Below are 12,790 nucleotides of genomic sequence, written 5' to 3'. Positions count from 1 at the left end.
TCCAGAGCTGAGTTCAAGTCGTGAATATCCTTGTTAATTTTCTTTCTTGTTGATCTGTCTAATATTGACAGTGGGGTGCTAAAGTCTCCCGCTATTATCGTGTGGCAGTCTAAGTCTCTTTGTAGGTCTTTAAGAACTTGCTTTATGAGTCTGGGTGCTCCTGTATTGGGTGCATATATTTAGGATAGTTAGCTCTTCTTGTTGCATTGATCCCTTTACCATTATGTAATGCCCTTCTTTGTCTTTTTTGGTCTTTGTTGGTTTAAAGTCTGTTTTATCAGAGACTAGGATTGCAACCCCTGCTTTTTTTTTTGCTTTCCATTTGCTTGATAAATATTCCTCCATTCCTTTATTTTGAGCCTATGTGTCTTTGCATGTGAGACTGGTCTCCTGAATACAGCACACTGATGGGTCGTGACTCTTTTTCCAATTTGGCAGTCTGTGTCTTTTAATTGGGGCATTTAGCCCATTTACATTTAAGGTTAATATTGTTATGTGTGAATTTGATCCTGTCGTTATGATGCTAGCTGGTTGTTTTGCCCATTAGTTGATACAGTTTCTTCATAGTGTTGATGGTCTTTACAATTCGGTATGTTTTTGCAGTGGCTGGTACTGGTTTTTCCTTTCCATGTTTAGTGCTTCCTTCAGGAGCTCTTTTAAGGCAGGCTTGGTGGTGACAGAATCTCTCAGCATTTGCTTGTCTGTAAAGGATTTTATTTCTCCTTCACTTACGAAGCTTAGTGTGACTGGATATGAAATCCTGGGTTGAAAATTCTTTTCTTTAAGAATGTTGAATATTGGCCCCCATTCTCTTCTGGCTTGTAGGGTTTCTGCAGACAGATCCACTGTTAGTCTGATGGGCTTCCCATTGTGGGTAACTCGACCTTTCTCTCTGGCTGCCCTTGACATTTTTTCCTTCATTTCAACTTTGGTGAATTTGATGATTATGTGTCTTCAGGTTGCTCTTCTCGAGGAGTATCTTTGTGGTGTTCTCGTATTTCTTGAATTTGAATGTTGGCCTGTCTTGCTAGGTTGGGGAAGTTCTCCTGGATAATATCCTGAAGAGTGTTTTCCAACTTGGTTCTGTTCTCCCCATCACTTTCAGGTACACCAATCAAACATAGGTTTGGTCTTTTTACATAGTCCCATATTTCTTGGAGGCTTAGTTCATTTCTTTGCATTCTTTTTTTTTAATCTTGTCTTCATGTTTTATTTCATTAAGTTGATCTTCAATCTCTGATATCCTTTCTTCTGCTTGTTCAATTTGGCTATTGATACTTGTGTATGCTTTACAAAGTTCTCATGCTGTGTTTTTCAGCTCCATCAGGTCATTTATGTTCTTCTATGAACTGGTTTTTCTAGTTCGCAATTCCTTTAACCTTTTTTCAACGTTCTTAGCTTCCTTGCATTGGGTTAGAACATGCTCCTTTAGCTCAGAGGAGTTTGTTATTACCCATCTTCTGAAGCCTACTTCTGTCAATTCATCAAACTCATTCTGTGTCCAGTTTTGTTCCCTTCCTGGTGAGGAGTTGTGATCCTTTAAATGAGAAGCGGTATTCTGGTTTTTGGAATTTTAAGCCTCTTTGTGCTGGTTTTTCCTCATCTTCATGGATTTATCTACCTTTGGTCTTTGATGTTGGTGACCTTTGAATGGGGTTTTTCTGTGGAATCCTTTTTGCTGATGTTGATGCTATTCCTTTCTGTTTGTTAATTTTCCTTCTACCAGTCAGGCCCTTCTGCTGCAGGTCTGATGGAGTTTGCTTGAGGTCCACTCCAGACCCTGTTTGCCTGGGTATCACCAGCGGAGGCTGCAGACCAGCAAAGATTCCTGCCTGTTCCTTTCTCTGGAAGCTTCGTCCCAGAGGGGTACCCACCAGATGCCAGCTGGAGCTCTCCTGTATGAGGTGTCTGTTGACCCCTGCTGGGAGGTGTCTCTCAGTAAAGAGGCAGGGTGGTTAGGGACCCATTTGAGGAGGCAGTCTGTCCTTTAGTAAAGCTGGAGCGCTGTGCTGGGGGATCCACTGCTCTCTTCAGAGCCATCAGGCAGGAATGTTTAAGTCTGCTGAAGCTGTGCCCACAGCCACATTCTTCCCCCAGGGAGAATGCTGTGTCCCAGGGAGATGGGAGTTTTATCTATAAGCCCCTGACTGGGGCTGCTGCCTTTCTTTCAGAGATGCCCTGCCCAGAGAGGAGGAATCTAGAGAGACAGTCTGGCTACAGAGGCTTTGTGTGCAGCAGTGGGCTCCACCCAGTTCAAACTTCCCTGAGACCTTGTTTACACTGTGAGGGGAAAACTGCCTATTCAAGCCTCAGTAATGACGGACATTCCTCTCCCCGCCAAGCTTGAGTGTCCCAGGTCGATTTCTGCTGTGCTGGCAGGGAGAATTTCAAGCCAGTGGATCTTAGCTTGCTGGGCTCCATGGGGGTGGGATCCGCTGAGCTAGACCACTTGGCTCCCTGGCTTCAGCCTCCTTTCCAGGGAAGTGAACGGTTCTGTCTTGCTGGCATTCCAGGCACTGCTGGGGTATGAAAAAAAAAACTCCTGCAACTAGTTTGGTGTCTGCCCAAATGGCTGCCCACTTTTGTGCTTGAAACCCAGGGCCCTGGTGGTGTAGGCACCCGAGGGAATCTGCTGGTCTGTGGGTTGGGAAGGCCATGGGAAAAGCATAATATCTGGGCCAGAGTGTACTGTCCCTCACGGCACAGTCCCTCATGGCTTCCCTTGGCTAGAGGAGGGAGTTTCTTGATCCCTTGCACTTCCTGGATGAGCCGATGCCCCATCCTGCTTCAGCTCACCCTCTGTGGGCTGTACCCACTGTCTAACCAGTAGGAATGAGATGAGCCGGGTACCTCAGTTGTTGGAAATGCAGAAATCACCTGCCTCCTGCGTTGATCTCCCTGGGAGCTGCAGACCAGAGCTGTTCCTATTCGGCCATCTTGCCAGCCACCCCCAGCTGTTCTTTTTTTGTGTTCTTGCTAAATTCATTTTATTGAGCATAGCAATAGCATGTTCTCACATAAGAAGCTGACTAACAGAATGCACAGCATATAAACAATGTGCTATTTGTATAGAAATAATTTGTCAACTTCAGCAATCAGTTTGAGACCCACATATTACCTGGAAAAATGGTTCTCCTACAGAATCTGATTCAGAGGAAAGAGTCATGTGGTGCGGTGACTTGAAAGAGCTGTGGTGAATAATTGAATTCTAAGAATGGCCACAGTAGACTTCTCTGTTAATATTTCTGAAAAGTAGAGTTATGGAGCACATATTATTAAACTGTTATTTTTAATAGACATCTTATACTTGTATCTGGTCTGTAAGACCAGTCATATTACTGTACATTTTTCAATTAGTTTACTTTGGAAGTGGGTACAGGGGCCTACACTGCTCAAATCTGTAATTTATAATTACCTTATGATAATTTATTATGGCTATGATGGGAATTTGCTTATTTTTCTATGAAAAATGTTTTCAAGCTATACTTGTTTCTGCCATGATAGTTAGAGAACTTTTGCAACATTCATTTTTGTTGTGAGAGTAGAGCCACAATGATTTTCTAATGAGAATTGATTAAGCCCTTTCCTTACCCTAGCCCAGTTCTAAGTATTGTCAGTGGTGATTGGGTAGGGGGTAGTCTGTTTGGCGTGTTTCCATGTCATGTGAGGATGTCAACCCTACCGTCTTTTGTGAATGACTGCTAAGGCACATTACTCCTTTTAACTGTCAACAGAGAGTGACTACTACTGTGGTCTGAATGTTTGTGCCACCACAGAATTCGTATGTTGAAACCTAATCACCAATGCAATAGCATTAAGAGGTGGGGCCTTTAGGAGGTTATTAGGTCGTGAGGGTGGAGCCCTCATGAATGGGATTAGTGCCCTTATAAAAGAGGCTGCAGGGGAGCTTGTTCACCCCTTCTGCCATGTGAAGACATGGCAAGAAGGCACCATCTATGAGAAGTAGTCCTTCACCAGAGATTGAATCTGCTGGCATGTTGATCTTGGACTTTCCAGCCTCCAGAATTGTGAGCAATACATTTCCATTGTTTACAAGCCACTGAGTTTGTGGTATTTTGTTATAGCAGCCCAAATGAATGAAGAAAACTGCATTCCAGGGGAATGTTAGGCAGTATTGTCTCAACTCTTCTTAGTGTGATGTCTGTGACTGGCTCAGTTCATGCAGCTCTTCTTGTGGAATGTGCATTACATTTATTTATCTATATCAGGAATTCTTAATCCTGGATAAGTTTCAAGGGATTGCTAACCCCTTGAAATTATAGCCCTAATTTTACTTGTATGTGCTTCCTTGTGGCGTTGATACACTTCTTTCGCTAAATTCTCAGTAAGGTCCATGTTCCAAAAAATTGAACCATTTTGAAATCCTTCTTGCTATTATGACAGATTCTCAAAGAGCTGTATCTGGATGATAGGAGAATGCCTCTTTGAAGATTGCTTTTGTGCATGTTGGCATGGGGGAGGTGCTAAAATTTCAGATGGGATGGCCAGGGCAGGCTCCTTTAGAAGGTGAGTTGAGTGGTGGGGAGAGCAGTGGATGATGAGTGGGATCTGGGACCTTGTAGTCCTGCTCAGGACTTGGACTTTTACTCCAAGTGACAGGAGAGGGCTGTAGTGCTTTGAGAAAGAGAGACATGATCTGGTCAATGTGTTAATAAGATCACTGTGACTACTGTGTTAGAGAGACCTGATCTGATCTGTGTTAAGAAGATCACTTTAACTGCTATGTTGATAACTGACTGAATTGGGGAGCAAGGGCAGAAGTAGAGAGCCTCTTCTGATAGTTCCAGGAAGAGATAATTGTGGCTTAGAACAGGATATTGGTAGTGGAGAGGGTGACAAATAATTAAATTTTGAAATTGCTTTGAAACTCTGGTATTATTAGGATGTTCATGAGGATGTTAGCTGTTATCTTATAAAATTAATAAAAATTTTATACTATTCTTAGTGTTAGGATTATTTGTACTCTTCTCCTAAACTGTTCATTTCATTTTAACTACTCAGAATTTATAATTGAACAATACGACCATAAGAAAAGTTAGAACAAATTAATGGTTCATCCTTAGGAAGTGTCTTCATATTAATGGTGTTTGGTGTATTAGGCTTATTTTGGTCATCCTATCTTTAATTTTCCCTTTGCTTCATTCTTTTTTCACCAATTTAAAAAATTTCTGTCACTTTTTCTGTCTTTTATTTGGACAGAGTCTCACTTTGTCATTCAGGCTGGAGTGCAGTGGTACGATCTCAGCTCACCGCAAGCTTCACCTCCTGGGTTCAAGCAATTCTCTTGCTTCAGCCTCCCAAGTAGCTGGGATTACAGGCACACGCCACCACACCCAGCTACTTTTTGTATTTTTAGTAGAGACAGTGTTTCACTATGTTGGCCAGACTGGTCTTGAACTCCTGACCTCAAGTGATCCACCCGCCTTGGCCTCCCAAAGTGCTGGGATTGCAGGTGTGAGCCACTGCGCCCAGCCTCTTTTTCTGTATTATTTGTCTTTTAAAAAACTTCTTTATATTCCTTTTTGTACAGTTTAGGGTGCATCTCTCATCAAATCTATGTCAGATACCACCTTTCACTGTCTCTTCAAGGTTGCGTCTATGTCCTTTTTACACTTGTGATTGTTTCTCTGTTATTTAAGAATGAAACCTGATTGCAAGAATCCAAACCATCAGAATAGTTTGTGTTTTGCATGGAACATTAAATAAAGAAGTGGTTGTTTTATGTAAGGAAAACTGCTGATCTATTTGATCACTTAACTGAGGAGACCAGGTGAGTTAAAAGCGAGCCAAATCAATTGTTGAACTGAATTACTAGTTGCTAGTAAGTTTCATCAAAGCAATCCAGTGATATGCTGTATCTGTGACACATCTTGACTATAAAACTTGCCCTTGAGTTTATTTTATGAGAACATTTTATATCAAGAACAGGTAGCATAAAAAGCAGGGAGGAATTTGTACTCACTTAATATAATTAAATCATGAGGGTTCTAAACAGTGTACTGATTTCTAGAAATCCTAAAGAACCATTGTGATATCAGTGTATAAAGAACAAAAATTCTGATGACAAACTTGTAGTCTGAAAAACAAATTTACTGGACTACCCACTGTTTATACTCATTTATTTTCTTCCTGATAGTAAGTTGTAAAATAAATAAACACTTTTTTCCATTTACTTATCATGTGGTGCCAATTCTCACTTATCATATGGTGCCAATTCTCAGATATGAGTCATGAGACATGTTTCTCACTTAATGTTTTACACTAGTCTTTGTGGTAAAGTGTGGTTTCCATTTTAAATTACATCTCTCAGAATAATAGGCAGCTCTGAAAGGGGTTGTAGAGACCATCTAACAGTCTGATTTGTAGATGAGGAACCTGAGGTCTAGAGTGTTGAAAACCCAAGTCCCACAGCTGATTACCAGAAGAGCTTAGCCTGGCACCCAACACTCCTGACACCTAATTCAGGTAGGTTTTCATCCAAAGTCCAAGCCAAATATATTAAAATTATACTACTATTTGGATTTATGACATAGTAGTACAAATAATCATATTTGTGATACTCCAAATTGAGTGGAACTCATGGGAAATCTTGTCTCTGAAGTCAGACTTCATTTGGGTATATTAAGCCACCAGACTTTTAATTATTCTAACTCTCCAATATTACCTCATCTGCAAATGAACAATAGGTTTCCAAAGGTCTACTGGTAAAATTTCTCCTCTTTATTGGAAATAAATAGGCAGTCGTTACCTATGCAATAATTATTTGGCCTTACAATATCATAGTAAAGATGAAAACTTTAGAAAACAGGGAAATTTTAAGACCTGAGCATGAAAAAAATTGAAGATGGTGATATTAATGATGTTAAATTAGCTGTTACATATTTAATCAACATTGTGAGCACTTGCATTTAGTTAAAATTTCAGTCTTATCCTGTGATACCCGTCCTGGTTTGTTATGGCATAAAGGAGCATTCAGTTTAAATTTTTTCGACTTGTATTTTTAATGATGTAAGATAGGGTGCGTAAAGGAATAAATATATAGCATAATTTTATGTGAGATATTTCTCAGATATTGATCTAGAATATCACATTATTAAAACTTAGAGACTTATCTATAATCCCTTTCCTTTTATGTTTTCCACAGACAACTTATATGCATGTGTTTTTGTTTGTGTGTGTGTTTTAATTTTAGATTTACTCTTTTCCAGGTGTACTTCTCTGAAGCAAGATGATTTGTCAAAAGTTCTGTGTGGTTTTGTTACATTGGGGTAAGTTATTTGCTCATTTGCTGTTTTAATGCCCTTAAACACGGTAGAGATTTTGCCTTTAGAGATGCTGTTTTATTTATTAACTAGCAGAATTTCCTATTTCTAGTTAGGAATTCTCATACATGCTTACGATTAAAAATGCAAACCATAGTATAAGTGTATAAGTGTGAAAATGAAAACCTTTGCCAACCTCCTAAAGACAACCTGATGGTGTATCCTTCCAGAATTCTCACACACACACACATATACACAGACACACTCATATCTATAGCTGCAAAAATAGCACTGGTCTATACATGTTGTTCTGGATGTTTATTTTTCAGTTTAACAGGTTTCCAATTTATCAAGATGGCTTTTTATCTTTATCAGTATTTACTGGGATACTTATTAGTTTAATGGTTGCATGACAATGCACTGTATGAATATATATAAAATTGTTAGTCTATTTGACCAATTCCTGATTGATAGACATTTCTTTTTCTGTAACAAATAATACTGCATTGAAACTTCGTATGTCTTTGTATATTTGGAAAAATATTTCTGTAGATTAATTCTTTTCTTTTTTTTTTTGAGACGCAGTCTTGCTCTGCCGCCAGACTGGAGTGCAGTGGCATGATCTCGGCTCACTGCAACCTCTGTCTCCTGGGTTCAAGCGATTCTCCTGCCTCAGCCTCTCGAGTAGCTGGGACTACAGGCATGTGCCAACATGCCCAGATAATTTTTGTATTTTTAGTAGAGACGGGGTTTCACCATGTTGAACAGATGGTCTTAATCTCTTGACCTCGTGATCTGCCCGCCTCGGCCTCCCAAAGTGCTGGGATTACAGGCGTGAGCCACCGTGCCCAGCCGATACATTGCCAATAAGTTTTGAGCATACCGTTCTCACGTGTTTCTTACCACATTCTGGTGACATCCTGATTTTCTTAAACCAGATCATCTAAGTTAGATTGTGTTCCAAGTTTTTGAAATTAGAGTATCTTTAAAAAAACTGATGTGATTTGGCAATTGTTTATCTAGCTTTCTTTAACAAAACTTATGTTGTGGCAACTTTATCTGGCAGCTGTTACCTGTGTGTCAACTGGTTCTGAGCATCTCCTTGGCTACCCCAATCTAAAGGGGCTCTTCTAAGCTTCCCTACAGGTCTTCCTTGTTGTACATACTTCTCTTTCATTCCAGAAAATAACCTGGATAGCTCCACTGTTACAGATTTCCAAAAAATTATGCCACAAGGGACTATCAAAGAGAAATAACTCATTCTCTTTTTATATTCTCTAATTTTATTAGATATATTTAAGGGAACTATTCATTCTCTTTTATAATTCTCTATTAATTTTCGTTAGACTCTAGTGTTTTACATTGACTTTCTAGAAGGTTTGTGGTTTGATCAAGTTTGTGAATCAAAAGAATTCCTGGGGTATTGTTACCTAATAAGATATGCCTTCAGATGAAAATTCTAGACCATCTTTAGAGTTTAGGATTCATTTGGAGGGAAAGAAATGTCATTTGCAACGTTGCATGTGGATAAAATGACTCATCTTTTAATTTTACTGCATCAATAGTTGCTATGCTTTTAAAGTTCATCATTACATTTTACATTTAAATACTTCTGTGAGGATTTTAGGCTAATTCATTTCAAGCAACTGAATCCTCTATGTAGACCTAGAATATATAATGCTGTAAATTAGTAATATTACATATTCTTGATTTTGTAAACCTCCTCCCTCAAAAAACTATTCTGTTTTCTTTGAGGTGTTCTGATTTTAGAAACATATGTTAGAAGGAGTGAAGTCCAAAGGAACACAATTGTAATATGGATTTACTTTTGGTAATGTTGTGATAACTAATTGTTATCAGTATGGCCGTAGTCACATTTGTCACATTAATCACTTTGGCCTCAATTTTTGCATCTATACATATTTATATTAATTTATAGCTATAGAAATCTTTAGAAACCAAACTATTAACAGTCATTACCTATGTATCGTTTGAATATTTTCACTGATAATTGCTTTTGTAATGAAAAAACACATTTGTTAATTTATTAAAAATTTTATTTTCTTACATTTTTAAATAGCCTTTATTTTTTAGAGCAGTTTTAAGTTCACAGCAAAATTGAGAGGAAGGTACAGAGATTTTCCGTAGACTCCCTGCCCCACACATTTATAACCCCCCATTATCAACTATCCACCCTCAGAGTGGTACATTTGTCACAATTGATGAACCCATATTGACATGTTATTGTCACTCAAAGTCCATAGTTTACATTATAGTTCACTCTTGGTGTTGTATATTGTATGAATGTTGACAGATGTATGTATAGTGACCTTTATCTGCCGCTGTAGAATCATACAGAAGAACTTCACTGCCCTACCCATCCTTTGTGGCCTGCCTATTCCTCCCTCCTTCTTACCTAACTCCTGGGAACCGCCAATCTTTTTACTGTTCCCATAGTTGTGCCTTTTATAGAATGTCATAATGTCATATAGTTGGAATAACATAGTATGTAGTCTTTTCATATTGGTTTCTTTCACTTAGTAATATGCATTTATGTTTCCTCCATGTCTTTTTTTTCCTCTTTAAATTTTTATTTTTTTAGATTCAGAGGTTACAAGTATGGTTTTGTTACATGGATATATTGCATAGTGTGTACATCACCTGAATAGTGAACATTGTGCACAATACTACTTATAAGTGAGAACATGTGGTATTTGATTTTCTGTTTCTGTGTTATTTCACTTAGGATAATGGGCTTTAGCTCCATCCATGTTGTTGCAAAGTGCACGATTTTATTCTTTTTTATGGCTGCATAGTATTCCATGGTGTGTGTGTGTGTGTGTGTGTGTGTGTGTGTGTGTGTGTGTATGTGCATGTGTGTGAATATGCCACATTTTTTTAATCCAGTCATTCATTGAGGGACACTTAGGTTGATTCCATGACTTTGCTATTGTGAATAGTGCTGTGACAAACATATGAGCGCAGGTGTCTTTTTGTTATAATGATTTCTTTTCCTTTGAGTAGATACTTAGTAGTGGGATTGCTGGATTGGATGATAATTATACTTTTAGTTCTTCGAGAAATCTACACATTGTTTTCCATAGAGGTTGTACTAATTTACATTGCCACCAACAGTGAATAAGCATTTTCTTTTCTCTGCATCCTCACCAACATCTATTATTTTTTGACTTTTTAATAATGGCCATTCCTACTGGTATAAGATGGTATCTTATTGTAGTTTTAATTTGCATTTTTCTGATGATTAGTGATATTGGGCATTTTTTTCGTGTTCATTGGCTGCTTGTATGTCTTCTTTTGAGAAATGTCTCTTCATTTCTTTTGCCTTCTGTTTAATGGGATTATTTGTTTTTTTCTTGTTGAGTTGTTTGAGTTCCTTCTAAATTCTGGATATTAGTCCTTTGTTGGATGCATAGTTCTGGAAGAGTGCTGGAACCTCCATGTCTTTTCGTGATTTGATATCTCATTTCTTTTTAGCCCTGAATAATATTTAACTGTCTGGATGTACCACAATTTACCCATTCACCTACTGATGAACATCATGGTTACTTCTATTTCCTTACATTATTAAATTTGCCATAACTCTTCAAAATTCTCATTTCATGAAAATCCATACAAGATTCTCAGAATTCCTATTCTGCATTAGTGTCTATATAAGCCAACACAATTGTTGCATCATTTGGGTAACTTATTGAAAAAACAATTATGGAGAATTATTTTATTTTCAAACAAATATTTAAAAATTTTAACAATTTTTAAATTTTTAAATATTATTAAAAATTACAATTTTTAAATACAATTATTAAAAATAACAAATTTTTAAATTTTTAAAATAATTTAAAAATATTAAACAAATATTTAAAAATAAGTTTGGCTGGGCGCAGTGGCTCATGCCTGTAATCCCAGCACTTTGGGAGGCCAAGGCGGGCGGATCACCTGAGGTCAGGAGTTCGAGACCAGCCTGGCCAACATGGCAAAACCCCGTCTCTACTAAAAGTACAAAAATTAACTGGGTGTGGTGGCAGGCACCTGTAATCCCAGCTACTCAGGAGGCTGAGGCAGGAAATGGAGGCTGCAGTGAGCCGAGATCATGCCGCTTTACTCCAGCCTGAGCAACAAGAGCGAAACTCCCATCTTAAAAAAAAAAAAAGGTTTAACTTTTACAGATTTTTTGGTACTGGATTATATAATTGTTCTTAATTTTTATGTTTAAAAGTGATAATTTAATCAGCAGTGGGCATTTCCCATAAGAAGTCTATTCTTTTGCATCACTTTTTGTGTAATGTACTAAGGGCATGTCTTATATGATGATGTTTTGTATTTGGAGGATCATGGGAAAATTCAGGAGATCATCAAGCTATCATCATGTTGAAGACGAATTCTTTCTAAAAGTGCTCAGCGAAAGCAGTGTTAATATTTTGGTGTTACTCTCTTAAATACATATTAAAATAGCACTTTAATGTTTGTTTATGTAATTGCACATACAGATATTTATTTATCATTTATACTGGATATTATATTTATCATTTATAATGGAAGCTAGAATAATATGCTTTAGAAAGGAAAAATAAAATATTCAGTGTTTGTTTCCTTTTATTAAAACATAAATATAAAATGTCAGCTTAAAGAGAAAACATGAAGTGTGAGTTTTCAAAAAGAAAAGAGATGTCAGAAAGTGGAGTAATTTCTACAAATGAATGCATCCTCTTGAATATAACACATTGTACAATGGAAGCACGAAGTTATTCATTAGGCACTCACTGAAGACCTAGAAAGTTAAATAATTATTGAACACTACATGGTTTAATCTCGGATACTTTCTATTCATGTGTTAGTCAAAATGATTACTTTTTTCTGTATGTCTTTTTAATATCCTAACAGAATTTATTTATGTGATAACTGCATTTAACTTGTCATATCCAATTACTCCTTGGAGATTTAAGTTGTCTTGCATGCCACCAAATTCAACCTATGACTACTTCCTTTTGCCTGCTGGACTCTCAAAGAATACTTCAAATTCGAATGGACATTATGAGACAGCTGCTGAACCTAAGTTTAATTCAAGTGGTACTCACTTTTCTAACTTATCCAAAACAACTTACCACTGTTGCTTTCGGAGTGAGCAAGATAGAAACTGCTCCTTATGTGCAGACAACATTGAAGGAAAGACATTTGTTTCAACAGTAGATTCTTTAGTTTTTCAACAAATAGGTAAGCATTAGCTATTTTTTTAATGTATTGAACAATGTGTTTTAATTCTTTGATACCTGTATGAAATAGATGTCTTATGGCTATGATTTTAACATAGATAATCATTTTTATATTGATAATAAAATTAGGATTAATTATGTGAACAAACTAATAAATAATTCCCAAATTATCTTGTATCCCATAAAAATATAATGAGGGAACTATTTTACTTTTAAGTACATTCCTTGTAGTCTTCTAAATTTGCTTTGAAATAGAAAAACACTCCTTATTTTTGTTAA

General features: G+C 37.3%; 1 protein-coding gene across 3 annotated transcripts in view; it reads left to right on the top strand.

The window, feature by feature from the left end:
• LEPR (leptin receptor) overlaps positions 1-12,790 on the top strand; it is a 209,663-nt gene that overhangs the window by 121,063 nt on the left and 75,810 nt on the right. For all 3 annotated transcript variants that reach the window (XM_024247061.3, XM_054533516.2, XM_054533526.1), the window contains exons 2-3: positions 7,230-7,289; positions 12,183-12,512. In XM_024247061.3, coding sequence (XP_024102829.1) covers positions 7,250-7,289; positions 12,183-12,512 — 370 coding nt within the window. In that variant the 5' untranslated portion in view covers positions 7,230-7,249. The remainder of the gene's footprint in view (positions 1-7,229; positions 7,290-12,182; positions 12,513-12,790) is intronic.

Source organism: Pongo abelii, chromosome 1, assembly GCF_028885655.2.
Source record: "Pongo abelii isolate AG06213 chromosome 1, NHGRI_mPonAbe1-v2.0_pri, whole genome shotgun sequence".
Lineage (NCBI taxonomy): Eukaryota > Metazoa > Chordata > Mammalia > Primates > Hominidae > Pongo > Pongo abelii.
This window is presented reverse-complemented; position numbering and strand designations above follow the sequence as displayed.